General features: G+C 36.9%; 1 protein-coding gene across 1 annotated transcript in view; it reads right to left on the bottom strand.

Annotated features, from left to right (window-relative positions):
• Positions 1 to 14,847, bottom strand: part of iqsec1a (IQ motif and Sec7 domain ArfGEF 1a) — a 45,654-nt gene extending 30,807 nt beyond the window's left edge. Inside the window, exons 1-3 of the mRNA XM_073823037.1 lie at positions 14,330 to 14,847; positions 5,029 to 5,058; positions 4,634 to 4,741 (exon numbers count right to left, since the gene is read on the bottom strand). Coding sequence (XP_073679138.1) covers positions 4,634 to 4,741; positions 5,029 to 5,058; positions 14,330 to 14,559 — 368 coding nt within the window. The 5' untranslated portion in view covers positions 14,560 to 14,847. The remainder of the gene's footprint in view (positions 1 to 4,633; positions 4,742 to 5,028; positions 5,059 to 14,329) is intronic.
• Positions 14,848 to 16,962: the final 2,115 nt, after the last annotated feature.

The following is a 16,962-nucleotide window of genomic DNA, read 5'->3' as shown; positions in this document are numbered from 1 at the left end:
CCTCCATTACCTAAAAGAGTTGGTGATCTTCAGTGGAGGATACTCCACGGGGCTATAGCAGTTAACTCTTTTGTGGCAATGTTGAACCCAAATGTAAGTGAGAATTGTCCTTTTTGCAATGAAAGGGAGACTGTGTTTCATTGTTTTATGTTTTGTAACAGACTCTTGTTTTTGTTTAGTTTTCTAAAGCTTCTTTTTGAATCTTTTGAGGTATGTTTCACAAAGCGGGATTTTATTCTTGGTTGTATGTATACTATTAAGAAAAAATATAAATGTCAATTGCTTAACTTTATTGTTGGTATTGCAAAATTAGCCATTTATATAACTAGGAGAAATAAAATTGAACAGAAAGGAGAACAAGAACTTATAACAACTTTTAAAAAAATGGTAAAATCACGACTTGTTATTGAGTTTAATTTTTATAAACTAATGAGTACATTGAATATTTTTGAAATTGAATGGTGCTGTGACAATGTGCTGTGTTCATTAGTTGATAATGAACTAGTTATTTCAGAAGTGTTAATGTAAGAATTTTATGTGATTTTGCTTTTATGAATGCTGATATGATTTTTTTGTAATAAAAGGATTGTCAAAATTCAAAAATTCTCTGTCTCTGTCTCTCTCTGTCTCTCTGTCTCTCTCTCTCTCTCTCTCTCTCTCTCTCTCTCTCTCTCTCTCTCTCTCTCTCTCTGTGTGTTCACCAGCGGCTAACACACACTGACAGCTCGTCCCTAACACACACTGACAGCTCGTCCCATGAGCGTGAAGGACACGGCACTGTTCTGGATGAGGCTTTGTTTCAGAGGGGTTTATATCTTTGAGGTTACTTCAGCCCATAGTGCAGTGAGAGCTGATCTCTGCCCCACATCACATCAACATGTGTCCTCTAATAAAACTATATTCTCATCACATTCACTGGATCATATGTGTAAATGCACGTTTAAATTCACTGTTTTGTCATGTAGCGTACTTCTATGGTGTAATGTGACATATTTACATTGCTTGATTGTTCCCAAGAACTCACTGAATGAAAATAAAATATAATACATACATACTATTCTGATGTTCGCAGTAGTTTCTTTTTTAGACCTTATTAAAGTTTTTTGCATGAAAAACAATCATAGATTTGCAAAACACGATGAGTCTCAACCCTCTTTCTGACCCTCTGGTGATTAGCAGTAATCAACAATCTTCTGCAAATGCTTTAGAGCATTTCAACCTGAAACCTTCCTTTAAGAAATAAACAGCTGTTAGCTCTAGATGTGTGTTAATTGGGAACCTGATGTGATCTCACAAGACATGAGATGACTGAATTACTGGAGTTAAAACTACATTTGTTTCTTCTCAACAAACACAAATCAGTGAAAACTGCTGAAGCACAGAGTGAAAAAAAAATCCATGAAAAATTCATAAACTTCAGGTCACCTTCAAGTCTCACATCTGCAAGAATAAAAGGGCTGCACATAACACATCGCAGCACATTCAAACAGAACATTTCAACCAATGTTCAACCGAACAATTAAACTCATCTCAGCACACCTACAGACCACCAGTCTATTCACTCCCTGTATGATACTCTATACTTGACAAAATCACAAGCTCCAATACAAAATGTTGGGTGGACAGGTCTACTGTATATCAGTGTCAGCATGCTTTTATGAATAAGAATTAATGTATGGATCTGATAGTTTGGAGTATGGAGTTGATAGTCAAGGTTAGTATCCAGGTCGATCTTGTCAGATCAGTTATTATGATCATTTTCTGCATTTTCTGCGATCTTGGCCGTCACCTCCCCGCAGGAGCCTTCCTTTTTTCCCTGACCTCCACACTGAGGTGTCGACGTCATGGGAGAAACCCTTCTCGGCGCGTCTCTACAGCCCGTCGGCCACTCACTATTCTCACGTGGCGGGGCTGTCAGAGTGTGCTTATAAGGAGATGCCTCGGGTGGAACAGATGCTTGCGAGCTATCTGTCTCCCGACGCGGCATCTTCTTTGCCCCAACCCTTCCCTCTAAACCTCTGAGAACAACTTCTGCTCTCGTTGGGAAGGGTTATGTGGCAGCAGGTCAGGCTGGTGCGTGTCTGCATACCATGGCGGTGTTACAGGCGTACCAAGCCGACCTGCTGAAACAGCTAGATGAGGGCGATGGAGTTTGGCCTGAAGATCTAGCCGAGCTCCGGAAGACCGCTGATCTGTCTCTCCGTGCCACCAAGGAGACCGCTCGCTCCATTGGGCGGTCTATAGCAGCCCTGGTGGCTGCGGAGAGACACTTATGGTTGACCCTGTCTAGTATAATGTCATCTGTAATGCGGCGGGCTGGTCTACGCCCTTAACCTTTATCTTAGATAAAGCCGCTCCTGATCTTAGAGCCGCTCCTGGCTCCTTTGTCCTCTCGCCTTGATAGGCTCGGACCTCACCGAGACACTTCCTCTCCTAGCCCTACTTTCGGGCCTTTTCCAAGCCCTACTTTCGGGCATTTCTTAGCCCTACTTTCGGGCTCTTATCTTGGACCTCTTATGGTTCCTTTGTCCCCTTACCCAGACTGGCAGGGACTACTCTCGGTATGGCGGCAAGGGCATTCTCGTTCCCAAAGCGTTCGACGCAGCTCGAGTTACCTGAAAGGGAACGTCTCAGGTTACGTATGTAACCATGGTTCCCTGAAGGGAATGAGACTCTGCGTCTCTTAGCCATACTTCGGCATCCCTGCAGCGCTTGCTGTGGTTCCTGGTCGGTGACGTCATGACGCCCGTGACGTCTCACACTCCTACTGGACTAGTTGCACACATGATTCAGAACGCGGTCACGCTGGGGGCGTTCCCAAAGCGTTCGACGCAGCGTCTCGTTCCCTTCAGGGAACCATGGTTACATACGTAACCTGAGACATTTTCCAACATGGGTTCCATTCGGAACAGGCCTCGCAAGGGTCGATCAACGAAGTTAAGCACTTGTTCTGTGCTTCAATAAACAGATGCATGAGTGCTGCCAGCATTGCTTTAAAGGTTGCAGAAGTAGAAGGTCAGCTTGTCAGTGCTCAGACCATACGCCGCACACTGCAACAAGTTGGTTTGCATAAACATTGTCCCAGAAGGAAGCCTCATCTGAAGCTGGCTCACAAGAAAGCCCGCAAACAGTTTGCTGAAGACAACCAAGAGCATGAATTACTGGAACCATGTCCTGTGGTCTGATGAGACTATAAGATAAACTTGTTTGGCTCAGATGGTGTCCAGTATGTGTGTCAATGCCCTGGTGAGGAGTACCAAGAAAATTGTCTCTTGTCTACAGTCAAGCATGGTGGTGGTAGCATCATGGTCTGGGGCTGCATGAGTGTTGCTGGTACTGGGGAGCTGCAGTTCATTGAGGGAAACATGGATTATATTATGTACTGTACATTCTGAAGCAGAACATGATACCTTCCCTTCAGAAACTAGGCTGAACATCAGTTTTCCAACATGATAACGACCCCAAACACACCACCAAGATGACAACTGCCTTGCTGAGGAAGCTGAAGCTGAAGGTGATGGAGTGGACAAGTATGTCTCCAATCCTGAACCCTATTAAGCACCTGTGGGGCATCCTCAAGCGTAAGATGGAGAAGCACCATGTGTCTAACGTCCAGCAGCTCTGTGATGTCATAATAGAGGAGTGGAAGAGGATCCCAGCAACAACCTGCAGCTCTGGTCAATTCCATGCCCAGAATGATTAAGGCAGTGCCAGATAATAATGGTGCTAACACAATATATTGACACATTGGACAAGTTCACTTAGGCTGTACTCACTTTTGTTGCCAGCTATTTTGACAATAATGGCTGTATGTTGAGTTATTTTCAGAGGACAGTAAATCTGTACTGCTATACAAGGTGCACATTGACTACTCTAAAATATATCCAAGTTTTATTTCTATAGTATTATCCTTTGAGAAGATATACTAAAATGGTTGCTGAAATGTGAGGGTGTACTCACTTTTGTGAGATACTGTATGTGTGTTATTTCAAAAGATAAAAGTTTACAGCACCTTCAGTTATCAGCCCATTCTGCCTTTGTCAACTTTGCCTTTGTCTTTTATATGAACACATGTATTCTGCTATGAGTACCTTTCACACAGTCTGCCAAACCCAATAAATGCAAATAAAATGTAGCTTTCTTTCCTTAAATGTCCCATGAATGCTACAAAGCTACAATATAATAACAGTGGCCCTATTAGTTTCAATTGCAGCAACAAACTCACAATCAAAGCCAAATGAAGAACATGAAATGTCACATTTTATGATGACACCAAACTACTAACACATTCATCACATCACAAGCATCTTCATATCCTAGTGTTTGGTGTTTTTCACCAGAGTGACTGTGATTTTTACACATACAGCATGAAGTGAATCTAGCTGATTCTGATAACCATAAATATAAATATTCTTTGGGTGTGTTTCAGTTAGCAATGTGCCTAATTACCTGCAGATGTTAGTTTGGCATCTTTTACTAGCTATAATATGTATAAAAATAAAAGATGAACTGTGACTTACTGTCAGTGTCTAATGATAAGACTTCATCAAATTGGACAAAGGAAATAATTACAAAGTAGCCAAACAATGTATACAAACAATATGATCTAAATAAGGATGAGGGTTTACTGTACCCAAAAGATGCAGACTTCCACTGTCGGCACGGCACAGTTCTCCTGCACACGGCTGATCTGAGGCTGTTGGGACTGTCTGTCATTTCCACAGGAAGAGAGGCATGTCTTCTGTAGACAGAAACACAACACAGACACCAGCCACTTCACACCAGTCTGTAGCAGAACGTCCGAGCCAATGCTGCTCCAATTAAACGCATGTGGATGCGAACCAGGACAGCTGCTGTCACCGAATGTGATGCACCCAAATGAACACTCAAACACCTTAAACACCTTAGCAATGAATAACAATGCACTGGCAACCACTCACAGGGTAATGTGGTTTATAATAGACATTAAGTATATTTTAAAATTCAGAAAATATTCACCAATACAATAGAAGCAGACATAAAACTGACCTGACGATTCTTGTACTGCCATATTCCGGTCTGAAAAAGACAAAAATAAAATATCTAAGCAGCGTAGCATGAATCAAAATCACATTTAGAGTCACACTGAAATGTAAAACTGTTGATAAACCTAAACGTTTAACATTTATTGTAAATTTGTGTATTTTTTTTAAAAGTGTCACTACAGTCCCTTACCAAAAAGAAGTATGCTTGATGTTACTTTTATTAAGTATACTTACTTAAAGTTTGAGTATAATTTAAGTATACTTTATGTAGTAAGTCTACTAATATCAGTGTACTAGTAGTATACTTTTAAGTGTACTATTATAATACTCCTTGGGACTAAATTTGCCCACTTTCTAGTATATAAAAGTATACTTTTAAGTATAACAGTAGTAAACTTTGAGTACACAACTAGTTTACATCTATGTTTTCTGTTTGTACTGTGAGTATACTGAAAGTGAACTTATAGGTACTGATAGTTTACTAATTAAATACTTTTTATGCATATTTATTACACTTTGAAGTATAGTCTCAGTTTTATACTGCAAGTATACTCGTAAGTGAACTTTACATCATACTTTAAGTATACTACTATGTCCCTGTTAATTATTATTAAATATTCATTAGAATATATTTTGTTATATGAATATCTGAACATAAAAACATCAAAAGAAAGAACAAGGTATCTGCTTGTAAACAAAAAATAAAAAAAATTCTAGCTTCATGCATTCTTTTTTAATAACACTTGAATGTGGGTAAGTTTCAAAAAGCTAAAAAAAAGACTATTCATGATAATCAAAACGCAGATGGAGTCAATCAACACCCCAAAGCTTGAGAGTCATTATTACCTCTTCATGGGTCAACATTTTATTACATAACGTTACACAGTTTTACATACCCTTACGAAAAAGAAGTTTATTCCAGTGTGCCATTAGTATACTTCTTTTAAACTAAAAATTGGAAAGTATACGTTCTGTCTACTTCACAGAAATGCGCTTTATATACTCAGAAATATACTTAAAATGACATCTAAGTATACTTGACTTATACTTAGAAAAGTCTAAATATATTTGAGCTATACTTGTGCTTTCCAAATTTCCAAAACACAAATGAAGAGGAAACTGAAACAGCAGGTGCTTCCACATGTAATCTAACACAATCATCAGACATAAAACAGCATCAAAACTATAGATATGGACAACTGTGTAACATTATGGAATAAAATGGTGACCCATGAAGAGGAAATAATGACTGTCAAGCTTTGGGGTGTTGATCAACTCCATCTACGTTTATTTATTTATTTATTTATTTATTTATTTATTTATTTTTTAGCTTTTTGTTGTTATTGTTTTTTTTTTATTATTCATGAAATTTACCCACATTCAAGTGTTTATTTAAAAAGCCAGAATTTTTGTTTGTTTGTTTGTTTACAAACAGATACCCTGTTCTTTCTTTTGATGTTTTGTATGTTTGTATATTCATATAACAAAATATATACAAATGAATATTTAATAATTTATAGGGACATAGTAGTATCCTTAAAGTATGATGAAAAGTTCATTTAAAGAAAACGTACGAGTATACTTGCAGTATAAAACTACTAAACTAGTAGTTTACTGAGAGTATACTTCAAAGTGTACTAAAAACGCATAAAAAAGTATATAATTAGTAAACTATCAGTACCTATAAGTTCACTTTAGTACACTTGTAGTACAAACTGAAAATATAGATGTAAACTAGTTGTATACTCAAAGTTTACTACTGTTATACTTGAAGTATACTTAAATTATACTTTTATATACTAGAAAGTGGGCCAATTTAGTCCCAAGGAGTACTGAAATAGTACACTTATATAAAGTATATTAGTACATCGATATTTGTATACTTACTACATAAAGTATATTTACAAATATACTTGAACTTTACTTAATTATACTTAATAAAATAAATTTAAGTATACTACTTTTTGGTAAGGGTATCTATGGTTTGGTGCTGTTTTATGTCTGACGATTGTGTTAGATTACATGTGGAAGCATCTGTTGTGTCGGTTTCTTCTTCACTTGTGTTTTGGAAATTCTGTACTGAAGATGTGTAATAGCGCCCCTAGCGTATAACAATGAAAACACGGATTCTCAGAGCACAAGTAGAGCTCAAATATACTTTTTCTAAGTATAAGTCAAGTATACTTAAAGTACTTTAAGTACATTACTGAGAAAGTAAAGCAAAAAAGTATACTTTCATATTTTTTGTTTAAAAGAAGTATACTAATGGCACACTGGAATAAACTTCTTTTTCATAAGGGGTATTATAATGACAAATTCCAGCATATATTTCAGACATGAACAAAGAGTTTTCTGCACTGTGTCTGTATATAGAGTGCTGCAGCCATTACGTCAAAACCAAAAGACTAATGTGCCGCGGATTCCCATTGAGATTTTTTTTTTTTTTTTTACTTAAAAAGAGTAAATAAAAAAATTTCATGAGTAAAATAAGGTCTGTGGTAAACATAACTTGATGACACACACCCATACTGAATTTTGAAGCAAAAACATAAAAAAAAAACTTTGGAAGAAATGTTTGTAATTAGTAGCCACATTTAGTCTGGTGTGTGCATTTTACATTGTACAACAGTCAACACTATTGTCAAGTTACGTCTACCACAGACCTTATTTTATTCGTGAATAAGAATGTAAAAAAAAAAAACACAGGAAAATTTCAAGGGAAACAAGTGGTGAATTAGTCTTCTTGGTTTTGACGTCACAGCTGCAGCACTCTGTACTAAACCATCCGCATCTGTAGCAATGACCCAGCTCATTAGTGCTCTAATTCAAACAAACTGCAATTTAACTGTCTAGCATCAACTGCAGTACATGCAACATTGATGTTAAAACTATAAATGTACCACTGACTTGTATAGATAGACACAGTACATTGGCTTTAATCTTCAAAGGTTGCTGGTTGCTCAGACTCTGCTACATATTCTCACTGAAATGCTAACATTATGTTGGAGCTGGAAGACAAATGCCTGCGGATTTAACAGATCTCAAGCCTGTAACATTAGAACAAAAGCCATTAGAGGTGAGTCTCCTCTCAGCTGCCCACTGCACTGTTCAGAGCCGCCACTGTAATAAACGTCACACCACTCCATGAGAAAAGATGCATTAAAGACATTGGCCACTGCTCCGACTTACTGCTAGCTTCCTGTGTTACACAGTACAGCTGCTTGATGAGAATAAAGAACAATGAAGAACCAACAGTCTTGCTTAATATAGATTAATATAGTTTAAAATTTAAGCAATTAAAAAGAGCTAATCGTATGGTTAAAATTGTATGGTATTAAGAATAAAAATCAGGGTGAAGAGAAAGATTTTCAGTGGAAAAGTTTTTTTCTCACATGTACATTTATAACAACGCAAAAAATGCTTTTCTTAATTAGATTTTTTGTCTTGTTTCCAGCCAAAATATCTAAAAATTCTTACATCAAGAAGGTTTTTCTAGACAAGTAAAAATTACTTTCTTTAGAAAAAACTTAAGCAAGCAAAATAATCCACCAATGGGTTTAGCAAAAAAAAAATCTTATTTCAAACAGATTATTTTTCTTTCCCCATTGGCAGATTATTTAGCTTGTTTCAAGCAAAAACACTTAATTTTGACTTGTTTTTTCTGAAAACAAGACAATAATTTTGACTCGTCTAGAAAATCCTTCTTGATTAAAGAACGTTTAGATATTTTGGCTGGAAACAAGACAAACCTTTTTCTTTTTTTTTGCAGTGAATGTATGGGTCATATACTTTTGTGAAAAAAAGTGCATTAATTTGTTTTGAACATGCACTTGTAATGTGCTTCAAATCTTTGAAGTATATTTTTAAGGGCAGCTGAATTATGAAATCTCAGAATCACTGCAGCAGCTGTTTGATGGAAAACTGTCAGGGTCCTTCCATGACAGCCTTGTCAGTCTTGTCTTTGTTTAATGTCTCTTTGTTTGTCTTGTGCCTGAGCACATGGTTGTGTCTTTGTTTGTGTTGGCCATGTGCTCCCCTGGTCCTGCCTCCTCATTTTCAGTTGCCACGCCCCCTTGTTTAGTCCTAGGCTGTATCCGAAATTGCCCCCTATACCCTATTCACTATTCCCTACATTAGTCCACTCGTACAGTTCACTTGAAGGAGTGAATGAAAATGAGTGAGTGAATTCGGACACTAAGTGCACCGGAAGGACTGCTGCTTTTGCATAGTATTGCTTACTGTTTAACAATCATTTAAAACGGACAGGTCGAGTAGTAAGATTAAAGGATTTATCTTGAACTATGTCAAGGAGTTTATGTAATAACCTTGGTTAAACAATTTAATAATCAATTTACAACAAATTTGTACCTGTGTTGTACACTGCATTACGCAGTAGACGAGCGCGTTGTAAAATGAACAGATGGATGATTCAGCTGCGGGCGCCATCATCTGGAGAGACGCGGGAATTCAGTCGGCACGCGACTCACAGTGCATTATGGGTTATCTCTAGCTGTTGTGCGTACATCGGTTGTACACTCGTTTTTGCGGTGCATTGTGGGATTGAATGAGTGCACTCGGGAACGTCCACTATGGTTTCGAACACCACTTAAAATGGCTGTCCCCTCAAATAGTGCCCTATTTGAGGGTATAGGGGGCGATTTCGGATAAAGCCCCAGTCTAGTCCTCATTTACTTGATTATGTTCACCTGATCCTCATATGCTTTGTTCCTTTTATAGCGTGCACCTTCCCTCACTTCTCTGCTGGTTCGTTGCATTTGTTTCTTGTGTAAAGGAAGTTATTGTTAGTCAGCTAGTTATAGTGCTTTTTCCTCATTACTCTCTTCTAGTCAGTCTAGCTTTTCATTTAGTTCTTTTGAAGTTTATTAGATTATTTATTAGTTTCCTAGCTGTACCATTTTGCTAGTTTTTCTAGTCTTTTATTTATAGCCTATCCTTTATCCTTTTGGTTTCTTTTAGTTTTATCTAGTTAGTTTTAGTATTTCCTTTTGTTTGCCCTTTTCCCTCATTTTCCCCCTCAGTTTTAGTTTTGAAAGTTATTACTTTTGCCCGGTCTTTGTTTTTGCTAGTTTTAGTTTTCATCTGGGGTTTTTCCTCGTTTCTTGTTGTCTTGTCTTTTATGTGTGTTTGTAGGTTCCTGCCTTGCCTCCTGAGTTCCTCCACCTGCCTGGCCTCCCCTGTCGTGTGTTCCCCGGCCTACCGTGTGGGCTGTCTTCCTGTCCCTACCTCCTGTTTGCCCTGTCCAGTCAATAAACTGTTTAAAGCTCATTCTGCGTTTGGGTTCTCTCTCTTGCTAAACCTTGACAGAAAACCCTGATGAATTTCCACATATTTCATCTGCTGTAAATGGGGTGCTTATTGATTTATATATGCTGTACTAATGGTCACAAAATGGCTAAGCATTAATTCATGAAGATCAATTAGGTTATGCACAAATAATTCAGCTTGATCCTTCATACTTTAGATGAATGAACTCTACTTTACTTTACTTATTCAGTCATTTATGAGCTTCCATGATAGTTAAGTTGCTGCCTTAACCAAGAATGATGTTCGAGCTGTAAAGAGTCCACACCACAAATATAACAATGAAAACAGATTTGCTTTGTTGGAATCACTTTAAGAGCATTGTTTATCCATCTGATGAATGATTATGTTCACAAAATAAACATAATATTTGTTTCCTTTAGTCTGGATGCTGATATAGTTACAATTATAGTCTTGGCTTTTGTTAAAAGTCATTCTTGGCTTAATAGCTCACTAGGTTTTGGAACAGAACATGGCTTTTTATAAGCACTATATAATTTCCCATGAATGTGCAAACTGTCATTAAAAACATTCACATTTTGTTTGTTTTTAAATGAAAAAGCCAAGTAGTTTGCAAAATACTCATATCTTCAGGGTTCCTGGCTGCACATATTCATTGTCAGTTTTCACTGGAAAGACCATTGCATACTCAATTGGCTGGACAAATCTACACAGCATGAATTATCAGGACTCATTTTGTCCTGCAGCTTCCTGTAATGTCCTCCTGTCCTCACAACTCCCCTGATTCAGCATCTGAAAGAAGGCCTGAGGCAGCTTTCATCTTAAGTTCGGTCTGTGTATGATCTCGAGATTTCAATCATTGCAAAACATGGCAGAAAGAATCCTGTGCCAATACTGCTGTGCAAGTATCAATAATTTTTGCATTAGTAAGCATCCATTATCCATTAAAAGACATGCACTAAATGTGGTCTAAAGAGGCAATGGTCAGTGACCCAATGCTTTCTATTAAAAGTAAGCCTGACTCATTTTTGTAAATCAATGAACGGTTTCAATGAGCAACCCAATACAAAAATATATTATTCAATGATTCTTTTAGCTCATCGCATGATCCTGACACCCTGATGTTCAGTCAAAGCTAAATTTATTCAGACACCTTCAAAATTTCTCACATTATCACAGTTATTGGCTATAGTTTAGTTCTTGATCATGTCAGATAACTTTGATAAAGGTACAGTATGTAATGGATTACAATCAACCAAAAATTCAGACAAATATCAATACTTTGCTGACTAATTACCAAGCAATGCTTAATTTTGTTCAGTCTGTGGTGTAAATTAGCAATTAAAGAAAAAACACTTAAGCAAAACATGGTCAGGTCAAAGTTTCTGAATAATTGTTGGTCCCAAATCTTTATCAATTTTACTGGTAGTCCATTGTATGATTTTTGGGAGGGTATAATTCATCACAGTTTACTTTATTTTGCTATTATCACTTACTTACATGAACTATAGTGCCCTGCACCCCAAAAAATAAAAAAAAATATATCTGGTGTCTGAATATTTTTTGGTTTGACTGTATATTACATGTTCTGAAATGCAAACATATTACTATTTATTAAGGTTTTATTATTACGGGTGATTATTTTAATTTCATATGTCAGTTAATCCTATTAATTTAGAACCTACTACAAATATAGCTTGTATTTACAACAAACCATTCTAAAATACATGACTACACTCTTAAGAAATAAAGGTGCTTTAAAAGGTTCTTCAGAGCGATGCCATAGAAGAACCATTTTTGGTTCCACAAAGAACCATTCAGTCAAAGGTTCATTAAAGAACCATCTCTTTCTTACGTTTTTATAATCTTAAAGGAACAATCCACTTTTTTTTTTTTTTTTTTTTTGGAAATAGGCTCATTCTCCAACTCTTCCTGAGTTAATAAATTGAGTTTTACCGTTTTGAAATCCATTCAGCCGTTCTCCTGTTCTGGCGATATCACTTTTAGCATAGCTTAGCATAGAACGATATAACTACAGAAGAGTCAAGTTTTAAATAGGACAAATATCGAAACTCATTGGTCATTTTTGAACGCGATGCTATTGGTCTAATAGGATTCAATGATCTATGCTAAGCTATACTAAAAGTGATATCGCCAGAACAGGAGAACGGCTGAATTTATTCCAAAAGGGTAAAACTCAACTTATTAACTCGGGAGGAGTTGGAGAATGAGCCTATTTCCAAAAAAAGTGGAGTGTTCCTTTAAGAACCAACTTTTGCCACAAAGAACCTTTTGTGAAACAGAAAAGCTCTTCAGATGTTAAAGGTTGTTTATTGAACCATTTAAACAAAAAAGGTTATTTTATGGCATCGTGAAGCACCTTTATTTTTAAGAGCGTAGGTGAAATTGATTACTAATAAAATTGCTAAAACAAATTCTCTTAAGTGTGTGTGATAAAATGGTACTTTTATTTCCAGTGCAGCAGACAGGTCCTCTGTACACTCCATATCCTCTCATTATCAGCTCAAACATCAGTTTTTGGCTAATTACAAACTTTACATGTCCAAAAACTATTGTTTTCAGTTTAATGAGTCAAAGAGTGTTTTGACTCAAGAACTGTTCGGTTTATTGAAAAGATTTGACTCAAAACAATAACACACACATTTCTTAACTGAGTTATGCTTGACCATACATCCATAGCCTATGTCAAAAAGGACAACAGTATAGGGCCGCTTACAGAGCCTTGTGGGACCCCAGTGCTCAGACTCATGATAGAGGGTATGTTGGACTATAAATATGGTATGAGTCTACTCTGCAGATGTTCTGCCAGGAAATCAAAGATCCAGTTACAGAAATAAATACTCTTCGAGAGCACAATGTTAGTCAGTGAATGCCATTATGAGGAAATATCCGTCTCTGGAGTCAAGGAGTTAAGAAGCAATGAGAAGGTGCCACATTCTTTGCTTAACTTCTTGACAACATCAAGTATAGCAGGTTTATTATTGTGTGAAAAAAATACAGACTGGGTAGGAGAAAGAAAATCAACCTGAAGGGCCAGTAGACTAATGTGTGATGTTGTGATTTGGAGCGTGTATCTCACCTGTCATGTTTTAGAAGTTGAAGCAGAGGTGTGAAACACAGGGGGCTTCCTAGACCTCTCTAACTTTCAGCCCTGAGATATTTTTTTCAATTGGTGCAAATTTTTGTGAACTTAATTGCTACTTTCAGTAGAGTCACTCACCAATTCAAAATGCTACACTCTTAAAAATAAAGGTTCTTTATAGCGATCCCATAGAAGAACCATTACATTTGGTTCCACAAAGAACCATTCAGTCTAAGGTTCTTAAAAGAACCATCTCTTTCTTACCTTTTTATAATCTGAAGAACCTTCTTTCACCACAAAGAACCTTTTGTGAAACAGAAAGGTTCTTCAGATGTTAAAGATTCTTTATGGAACCATTTAGACAAAAAAGGTTCTTCTATGGCATCGTGAAGCACCTTTATTTTTAAGAGTGTAGTTTCAATTCAGAAAATAGTTTCAGTAGTTAGTTTAGCTAAAAGCATTAATAATAATAAAAAGAACAATCTTATCATTTACACTCTTAAAAATAAAGGCATTTGGCATCAGTGGTTCTATGAAGAACCTTGAATATCCATGGAACATTTCAAATGCAGAAAAGGTTCTTTAGATTTTTTAAATGTTCTTCAAAATGGTTCTTTTAGGAACTGTTCAATGAAAGGTTCTTTGGGGAACCAAAATGGTTCTTCTATAGCATCACTGCAAAAACAGCCTTTTGGAATCTTTATTTTTAAGAGTGTACTTTAATACAATTCTGTACGCAAGAACATTGCAATTAAGTATTTTTTTAATATCAAATCATGAGAAATGAGACCAACTCTGAAAATAAAAACATATAGGTGTATAACACATAAAATGTGTTGTTTATATAAGCGACTTGTGTATTCGCTTGCATCTGTTTCAGAACCAGGTTTTTGAAGGAAGTGCATTAGAGGAGTCTTACTGCTGTTGCGGGCTGGTTTCTTGGATGGAGCGCAGTCTGCAGGTGAGCAGATGCCGCTGGTACTCGTGTTTCAGGCGGCTGTTCTCGGCGCACAGGTCGGACACATGCTGCTCCAGCTCGAAGATGCGCCTCTTCTGCCGCTCCAGCAGCGTCTGTTGGGTCTCTATGATCTTATTCAGCTCCTTCAGATAACCCGCTGCCTTGGTCGGATTCTCGGTCCGGCTGTCCATCGTCTTCTCATTCAGCCTCACTAACCTGAGTCAAATATTCCCCCTTTTCTCCATGTAATGACGCGCTGTGATATATGAGACCCGCGCACGTCCCGCGCTCTGCCATGCTTATGTGAAATACTGACTCTGCGTCTCTGCGGTGGCTTTGTGCCACTTAAGGTTAAATATGGCTATAGGTTACATTTCGTTTCCATAACAGTTCAGAAAGGAGTTAGTGATGCAGTAGAGAAGATTTAATCCACTTGCCATACAGCAGAATGCACTTATAAATGGTGGCGCAGTAACACCCTGAATACACCGCATGCGACGCGACGCAACAACGCAGCTGCAAACGCGCGACGTCGAATAAACCCGCCGCACGCATAAACAAAGGCTTTGATTGGTCGACTGGCTGTCTGCGTCACGACTCCACCCGCAATCCTTACTGAAGCGTCATGCTTGCACTGCAGCAGCTTCGTCTGCAGCGTCCTGCTTCGCGTCGCGTCAGGCATGTAGCTGTTTTTGATCTAGAAGCATTGGTTATATGTAGCCTACAGTTCAGTGCCTTTTACTTATTTTGTTTATAGATTTATTTTTTATTAGATTATATTTTAAAATAAATGACTCTAGCCTATAATGCAAAGACATACATTTTCAATTGTGGCGTAAGTGTCCAAATACATTTGGGGCCACTTTATATAAGGTTGTAGGAATTCCAGGAGGTGAAGCACTAAAGCAATAAAGAAGCAAAGAGCTCTTGCAATGCTGCATCAGGAACAACATGCAGCAGCAGCAACACTGTGAAAAGCAGCTTGTAATATTAGACTAGTAATATTGAGTAGCCTACTTTTTTAGCAGTGTGGGATATAAATGTATCGCTTTACATTTTTTTATTGATTATAAATTGAAAAATGACAGCACACTAACTCGGACCCTAAAATAACAAAATCAATGGAATGCATCTCAATTTATTCATTAGCAGACACATTTGAATGATAATGTGAATGAATATGTTTTAAAATAGGCATACAATGAATTCCTCACTAAAATGTCTTTGATGCAGCAGCTGTTGTAATTTGGTGGTCTGACATATTAGGGTGACCACCTGGCAATAGATCTGTTGCGGGACAGAGATGTGTTTTTACGGGACAATGTAAGACACGTGTGAGACAGATAAATTTTCCACTGATATGCTATTTATATACTGATTTACATTGATTTACTGATTCACAAGTTGTCATATGCGCTTATTCATGTTTCTGAGCGCGCACAAGCTAGAGAAACTCTTACCAAAAAGAAGTAGGCTACTTCAAGTTTATTTTATTAAGTATACTTAAGTACAGTTCAAGTATATTTTTAGGCATATTTTATGTAGCAAGTATACAAATATCAGTCTACTAGTGTACTATTTCAATACTCCTTGAGACTAAATTGGCCCACTTTCTAGTATATAAAAGTATACCTTTAAGTATAGTTTAACTGTAACAGCAGTAAACTTTGAGTACAACTAGTTTACATCTATGTTTTCAGTTTGTACTGCGAGTATACTAAAAGTGAACTTATATAGGTGTACTGATAGTTTACTAATTACAGTTTTTTACAATCGTTTTTGCACTAATAACAGAACCGTAATGTCATTTTTCAAAACTCTAGACACATAATTCACAACCAATGATCAAAATGCACATTTTTCAAACCACTTAACACATTTTCCAAATGCTTGGATACAATACATATAAGCCAAAGATCATTTGTTCATTGAACTTAAATCACCTGTTCAAAATGACACAACTTAACATCAAAGTATTACTATTTCAAAATGCAACTCACACATTACATCTGAGATGAATGTGCATTCATTTCAATACTAAGATTGAACTATCAGTTGATACATCTGCTTAAAATGATAAGTAACTGTTGCATTACCCTTGAAGCATAGCTTTTATGGAAAATAGTGCATGTTTCAGGATAGATCATTTGACACCAGTTACCACAGAATATGACCCAGATGGACTACACTACACTCTCAGAAAAAACGGTACAAAACTATACCTTTTAGGGTACAAGTAGCTGTCACTGGGGTGTTACCAAGGGTACAATTTTTTGGGTACATACAGTTTTTTACAATCGTTTTTGCACTAATAACAGAACCGTAATGTCTTTTTTCAAAACTCTAGACACATAATTCACAACCAATGATCAAAATGCACATTTTTCAAACCACTTAACACATTCTTCAAATGCTTGGATAAAATACACATAAGCCAAAGATAATTTGTTCATTGAACTTAAATCACCTGTTCAAAATGACACAACTTAACATCAAAGTATTACTATTTCAAAATGCAACTCACACATTACATCTGAGATGAGTGTGCATTCATTTCATTACAAAGATTGAACTATCAGTTGATACATCTGCTT

Source organism: Garra rufa, chromosome 18 (assembly GCF_049309525.1).
Source record: "Garra rufa chromosome 18, GarRuf1.0, whole genome shotgun sequence".
Taxonomy (NCBI): domain Eukaryota; kingdom Metazoa; phylum Chordata; class Actinopteri; order Cypriniformes; family Cyprinidae; genus Garra; species Garra rufa.
This window is presented reverse-complemented; position numbering and strand designations above follow the sequence as displayed.